This window comes from Miscanthus floridulus, chromosome 3 (assembly GCF_019320115.1).
Source record: "Miscanthus floridulus cultivar M001 chromosome 3, ASM1932011v1, whole genome shotgun sequence".
Lineage (NCBI taxonomy): Eukaryota > Viridiplantae > Streptophyta > Magnoliopsida > Poales > Poaceae > Miscanthus > Miscanthus floridulus.
The window spans coordinates 47247540-47254598 of NC_089582.1; the positions used below are offsets into that span (position 1 = coordinate 47247540).

The following is a 7059-nucleotide window of genomic DNA, read 5'->3' on the forward strand; positions in this document are numbered from 1 at the left end:
TTCAACTCTCCATTTAGGAACGCTGTCTTAACGTCCATTTGATGAACGATAAGACCATAAGAGGCTGCCAGGGAAAGCAAAACTCGAATTGTGGTCAATCGGGCAACCGGTGAATAAGTATCAAAGAAATCCTCACCTTCCTTTTGAGTATAACCCTTGTCCACAAGCCTTGCCTTGAACCTCTCAATAGTACCATTAGGCCTAAGCTTTTTCTTGAACACCCATTTGCAACCTATAAGCTTGCACCCATAGGGACGATCAACTATTTCCCAAATTTCATTAGACATAACAGAATCCATCTCACTCCGTACTGCTTCCTTCCATAAGTCAGCATCAGAAGGCAGAGCAGCCCCCATCTCCTTCCCACACTCCCTTCATCCTGCTGAAGCACCAGCGGTAGCATCCCTTTCTCTTCTTCTGGCAGAACGTGGTGCACCTTTCCTGCTCCTCCTCTTCCCCAGCAGCAAATTCCCTACTCTGCGCCCTCCCTACAGCAGTGGCTGACACCCCCATCTCCAATCCCTAACCTGCAGCACCCTATCTCTTCTCTGGTTGACAATCAGACGAACCAAATGTAACGCTTATACACACAACACTTGAATAATCGCTGCATCTTACAAAGCAAAAGAAACCCCTTCAATTACTGTTGTTTCTAGTACTCTACTAGTCGTGTACTAGTAATTCCCTGCATGTTATGCAGGCCGCCGACCGTTGTGATACTTCCCTTTCAGTGATAACTAAACTTAAGGGGTTTGTTCAAAACTAACTAACCTTGATAGAAGAAAATTTTGCTTTTAAAAAAAATATACTGACGAAATTTGGCAAAGAAAAAAAAAACAAGAAGCTAGACGTTTTGACCTTGATGGATGCGGAGATACGACCACGAGAGGCCATAGCCGAGGGATGGCGTGAACACGAGAGGTGGCGGCAGGGCCGCCGGCGGCACCTTGAGGTGGCTGAAAAGGGTTGCGAGAAATGATTGGGCCTGTGCCTTCTCTAATCTCTAACAAGCCGGAAAGTTTTGTTGTTTAGTAGCATTTTTCGTAAGATGAACCAAATACATCCTTAGTCTAAAAGACGAGTGATTTCGTATTTTAGTACAAAATCGAATGAATTGGTACTAAATTGTGTTGGTAGAGTGTCAATTCTGCAAAGTCTTTGAGAGGGTACCTAAAAGCTAGGTGATTTGAACACTTACTTTAGTTAATAAAGAAAAACTAGATGATTTGATATACTCCCACTGTCCTGAAATATAAGGGATCTAAGCGATTTTGAAGCAAAATAAAGAGTTTGGCAAATGATCATCTTGCCCCCTCACTAATTAGGATTGAGAGAGTAGTTAATTTGTTACTTTCCTTATTTACTAGCTGTGTTTTTAGATGACATAATATGTCCAAAATGACTTTAGTATTTCCTACCAAAAAAACACAGGATATATAGAGGGGGTCAAGGACCTATAATACCTTACATTTTGATATAAATTTTGAATCTTGGGCCACTTATATTTTTTTTAGGACGGAGAGAGTATTAAAATATTGCTAGTAGAGTGACAATTTTGTAAAGTCTTGGAGACAGTATCGAATGGGCGATAGCTGTTCGGTAAGTGGGCAAATCCTCTGAAATTTCGCGTGGCAGAAGCCTGCCAATCAAACAACGACGCGGAATGCGGACATAGTCTCCTACTACAACTAAAAAGAACAAAGCGTGGATATTTTTTGGTGCGACGTTCGTCCATCGTCCTGCCTGCCGCCCGTGTGATCTTTCTCCACGCACCCTACGCCCGTCTCCCTAAGGAAAGAAACACCCACCCTGCTCCCGTGCCCGCCCGCAGCAGGCCGCGCCGCCACCGCGCCCGCCCACAGCAGGCTGCGCCGCCGCCGCACGCGCACCATCGTCGCCGGCACCCGCCTGCATCTGGGCGCGCCGCCGGCGGCCACGTAGAGCTGGGGAACCCCCGGTCTAGCCTTCTCGGTGGCTCCGTGCGTCGCTCCTCGACGTACTCGCTCTCCATCTCTCTCGCGCGCGAGCGAGCGCACGCCCGCACCTGCACGGGGGCACGGGAGGTCCCATGCAGGCTTCTCCGATCCCCAACAAGTCGGCAGCAGTGGATCCCAAGCGGCCTCCCATGCTTTCCGTGCCTATGCCGAGCGAGTCTCCTGTCGTGCGGAAGAAAGAAACGGCGCCGCCACCGCCGCTGCCGCCGTTCCCGCGTGTGCTCCTTGAACGCCGATTGCAGATCCAGGTGCTCCTCCTCCAGATCCCGTCTCCATCTCCATATCATCTTCTTGTCATTCCCCTTCACTTTCCCTTCCCCTTCTTGATTCGATTTGATGGTTCTAGTGCAGGATGCATCCCGTCGAGCTTTGATTCAGATTCGAGTGCAGGGCACGACTTCTTCATGAGGTAAACATGGGCGATACATGGAACTCCTGCTTTCCCCCTCCTCGCCAAACCCTTTTTCAGTAATATTCATGTTTATTGAAGAGATGTACACGGTACTGCTGGATAGTAAATGCGTTAGTGTTTGAGGAATCCATCATCATCAGACCATTAGATGTACACAGATGACCTCCATCATCGTCAGACCATTAGATGTACACAGATGGCCTCTTGTTGTCACCATGATAAGATTTTTTTGTCCTATCGTTTTCCTTCTAAAGACCTCTGTTTTTTCAGATGTACCAGTGGAATGCACAATGAATCTCCAATAATCCCTTGGTTAAGAGTGAGTATATATTCCTAGGTCTAATACCATCTTGTACTTTTAAAACCAACCAATGGTTGTAACACGAAACACATGTTGTGTTATTATTATTTTATTATTTACCTGACATGTCCTGTGCCAATTTACCAGACATGATCTATTTGTACTTCTCAAACCAACTTATGGTCGTAACATTCTAACACTTGTAGGTGACTCTGGAATGAAATGATCTCCATTCGGCTTAGTTGTTGCTTTTTGTAGAGATTGAAGATGTTCTAACACTCATGAAGATGTACGGTTTCCATCAATATATTGATTTCCTGTACTGTTTCTTATCTTATTCATCTCAAAATGCACTTCTGAAAAATCAGCAAATCCAGAAAAGTTTAATTTCAATTCCTTGGTTCTGATGCAAATGCATCTGTATTTGTCTTACAATCTCAAGCCATAAGTAACATGTATTGCTGACCTTGCTGCATGACTCTATTTAATTTTAGAAAAGGCAAGCCAAGTTGTTTAATGATTAGTATCTTGAGTCAAATGAATTAAAAAGGCGAGCCAAGTTGTCTAATGTTTAGTATCTTGAGGCATTTATATTCAGATAGCCTTACTTTCAATTTAATCATTAATATTTCAGTAAAAAAGTTTCAGAAATAACGTATTGATTTTTCACCCAGCAATGTATAAGTCTTGGGTAGATGTTTTCCTGTTCTGCTTAGTTAACTCTTGTGGTTTATGAAAATGATAACTTCAGGTAGTTTTGGATTGGGTTGCGGCACTAGTGTTCTTTTGATATTTTGTTCTTTTGTGGTGCCACTCGTGTAAGTTTTTAGTTATTAGTTACACACTTTGCATTTCTGATGATCTTATGAATGTAGGAAAACTGATGATTTTTAATCCCGCACTCTATAGATGCTACTGTATTCCTCGTATATGTGGAGGCGCAGATCATTCACGATTACAGTCTGCACTACATCTTTATCATCAAGTAAGTAGGTAAGTTCCACGTTTCAGACTTTAGATTCTGAACTTTCACTTTTTGCTACAGTGGCTTTCTTTAGATAATCATTTGTTGCTTGTCTTTAGTTATCTTATTTTATTGTTTGTTCAGTTCAAACTTGCATAGAGTTCAAATTAATTTAATTAGCTGTAGCCTTCGTCAGATTAGTTAGCAATACTGTGGTTAGAAGAAGTTGGTGCAGGTTGAGACCTTATAAACAGTCACTGAGTTTCTATATCTGCAGCTTGATTAGAAAAATATAGGTGCGAAGCGATATTCAACAAGCCATAAAAGATCTTGCCTACTTGCACATAGTTAATCAAAAGTTTTTTATTTGTTTATAGGTCTACGCAATCGTCTGCTTGTTGATAAAGCCAGACGTCGCCGAGTTCAAGAATTTACTAAGGACACTGTGTCATGTCTCATAGATTTAGAGAACTAAATAATATTGAAATTATTTACACGCTTATGATATGCATTTTGAATAGGCGATGGACATGAATTTAGTTTAATATAATAGTCATTTTGTGCATTTTCATTGGTCAAACAGGTTCAAAATATATGGATTGAGCAATGTTTGTCTGACATTTGATTGCTTCATTTAGTTTATAATATCGGAGACTTCTTGCCGATATAAAACATTATTTTAATCGTATCACGAAAATGTTTATATAGTAGAGTTTGTGAGCTTGCGGTGCTGTGCTCTTAGAGCAACTCCAAGAGATTGTGTAAAATAAGAATCTAAAATCCATGATTTAGCCATTATCTAAAATAGAACATCCTCCAAAAGAGTAGAGTAATGCAACAGTCTTTCTAAAATTCTCATTATCTATTTTTTAAAGGTGACATGTCATGCTAAGATTGGTTCGCTTCTCCATTTCCTATACTCCCGCCATTTTCTTGCACACCACCATGCAGATGGCTAGCCTTCACAGCTTGCTATTTTTATCCAGCGAGAAGTGCGGGATGGACGACTTGTTATTTTGGAAAACATGATAGAATAGCTGTTGGAGCCACGATTCTTCCAAAAATACCTAAAATAGCATTTCACAACATAAATGGCTACTCTCTTGGAGTTGCTCTTAGTGATTGTTAATTTCACAAACTTTGCTTTTTGGATTAAATGCCAGTTTAATGTCTTACAGTATTGTTATCTTATCGTGCGATCCGTGTGTTTTTAATACAAAAGTTTAGTCGTCCTGTAGCAACGCACGGGCACGCTACCTATATCATAAGAAGAAAGATGAGTCCTTGTCCGTGCCACACGCGTTAGAAACGGCAGCGTCCTTGGGAAGCAACACGCGGCGACGAGCGTGTCCGCAACGGCAGCTTAGTTGGACCATTGCAGTCTTGATTATTCTGCGTGAATTTGCCAGCAACATAACTAGCAGCTTAGCACTATTAGCTGTCCTCTTTCGTTCTCCTACAGCCATCCTGCCACCCCAGTCGAACATGGAGGTAGTTGTTACTGCGATCATTGGTGACCTTGCCGGTAGATCCATCTCTTTCCTCATGGACAGGTACTTGAACCGGACGGCTTCGCACACCGGCAGCGGTGACGACGATGTGGACAGGCTGCATCGGCTACTGCTGCGTCTTCACATCATCGTGGAGGAGGCAGAACAGCGGCGCGTCACGAACCATGCCATGCTGCGGCAGCTCGACGCGCTGAGGGAAGAGATGTACCGAGGCCACCACGCGCTGGACACAGCCAGCAGGCACCGACGTGGCCATCACAAGCACAAGGACCACGACGGCGGTGCGGTGAGCCGTTCTTTTGCCAGCAATTCTCAATCCAGTACGGCCAAGCGCATCCGCTTGATGATCCGGAGTGCCAGTGCCAGCAGCAGTTGTCCTCGTCGGGGAGAGGAACGGCGGCGGCTGCAGCAAGTCGTTGCCCGCCTGGAAACCACCATCGCTGACGTGAAGGATGAGTTCGTTGTGTTCTTGGTTGCATGTCCTCCTGTCTTGTCCCGCCAGCCATATAGCGTGCACATGGTCTTGGACAAGTGCATGTTCGGCCGCCAAATTGAGATGGAGCGTGTCGTCGCCTTCCTACTACAAGCAGAAGAAGAATGGGGCGACAACGATGGCACTCATCAGAAGCTAGGTATACTGCCAATTGTTGGCCCCAGAAAAGCCGGGAAGACCACCCTGGTGGAGCACGCCTGCAATGACGAAAGGGTACGGGAGCACTTCTCAAAAATTGTATCCTTCACTCTTGGTGATCTCAGGGATGAGGAGACCATAGCTTCGAGTCTTAGAAGCGGCCGTGTAATACGGAATCAGCAACGCCATGCCTCATCAGATGATGATGATCACGAAGGCAGCAAGGTTTTGGTCATCGTTGAACTCGATGGAGACAGGAATTCACAGGGTCTAGATGGTTCTATCATGGTGGATCTGTTTGGAAGGTTTTGCTCCATGTGCAGGAGTCGCACTCCGTGCGTGAGCAAAATCATAGTTACAAGCCATTCCGACAAGATTATTGCTAGTCTTGGAACCACAGAGCCTCTTAGGTTAGATTATTTGACCCAAGAGGCTTATTGGTATTTCTTTAAGGTGCGCGCATTTGGTAGCATAGATGCGTTACAGCACCCGGAAATGGTGTCAATAGCCCTGGACATGGTAGCGGAGACGAATAGGTGTCTCGCAGTTGTTGATGCCTTTGGTGGACTGTTGAGATCAAATTTCAATGCTCGTTTCTGGAGGTTGACACTGGCAGTCCTAAGAGAAATAATTAAGAAGCAGCAGCTCTTCATGAATATGAATGATGCAAGGCACAGAGGTCCAACTGCAGAGGTGCCCAAACAAGAATTCGCCCCCAAAATATATGAAAAGCTTGTTTATCATGAGGACTATCAAATAGTGTCTGTACAGGGAGAAGTTCCAAAAATATCACTGCAAGATATCATCTTTGGAGGTGCCAGGCCTAAAGGAAGATTTGATGTTCTTGGTTGGAAATCCTCCATACCACCTTATCATACCTATGCGTTCAGCTGCGAGATACAGAGGAGGCCATAGTGTATGGTCATCGCTCACCGGGAAAAATGATATTAGCTGAGAGATTGGCAGCTGAGCTCATGATCCTCAAGTCGTCTTTGCTTATTATTATTGTAATCTTAGATATATGTTCAATTATCTGTACAAGTGTATACTCTAGCATCTCTGAGAGGTACAACAGGTAGTAAAATTAAGTGGTGCTTGATCCCAGATTCGCATCTTGGTCATTCCGTTTTCTCTTGAAGTCTCGAACCGCCTAATTTTTCGATGTAGAAAGGCTTCTACATGCTCAACACCTTCATAAAACAAGGCCCTCAAGAAAACTATGGCAATCACCATGTTGTGAGCAAGA

At 44.1% G+C, this 7059-nt stretch overlaps 1 protein-coding gene across 1 annotated transcript; it reads left to right on the forward strand.

The window, feature by feature from the left end:
- Positions 1–2068: 2068 nt before the first annotated feature.
- On the forward strand, positions 2069–6728 carry LOC136543682 (disease resistance protein RGA2-like). The gene is made up of 2 exons (XM_066536065.1): positions 2069–2403; positions 5081–6728. The coding sequence occupies exons 1-2, from the start codon at positions 2069–2071 to the stop codon at positions 6726–6728; spliced, it is 1983 nt and encodes a 660-aa protein (XP_066392162.1).
- The last annotated feature ends 331 nt before the right edge of the window (positions 6729–7059 follow it).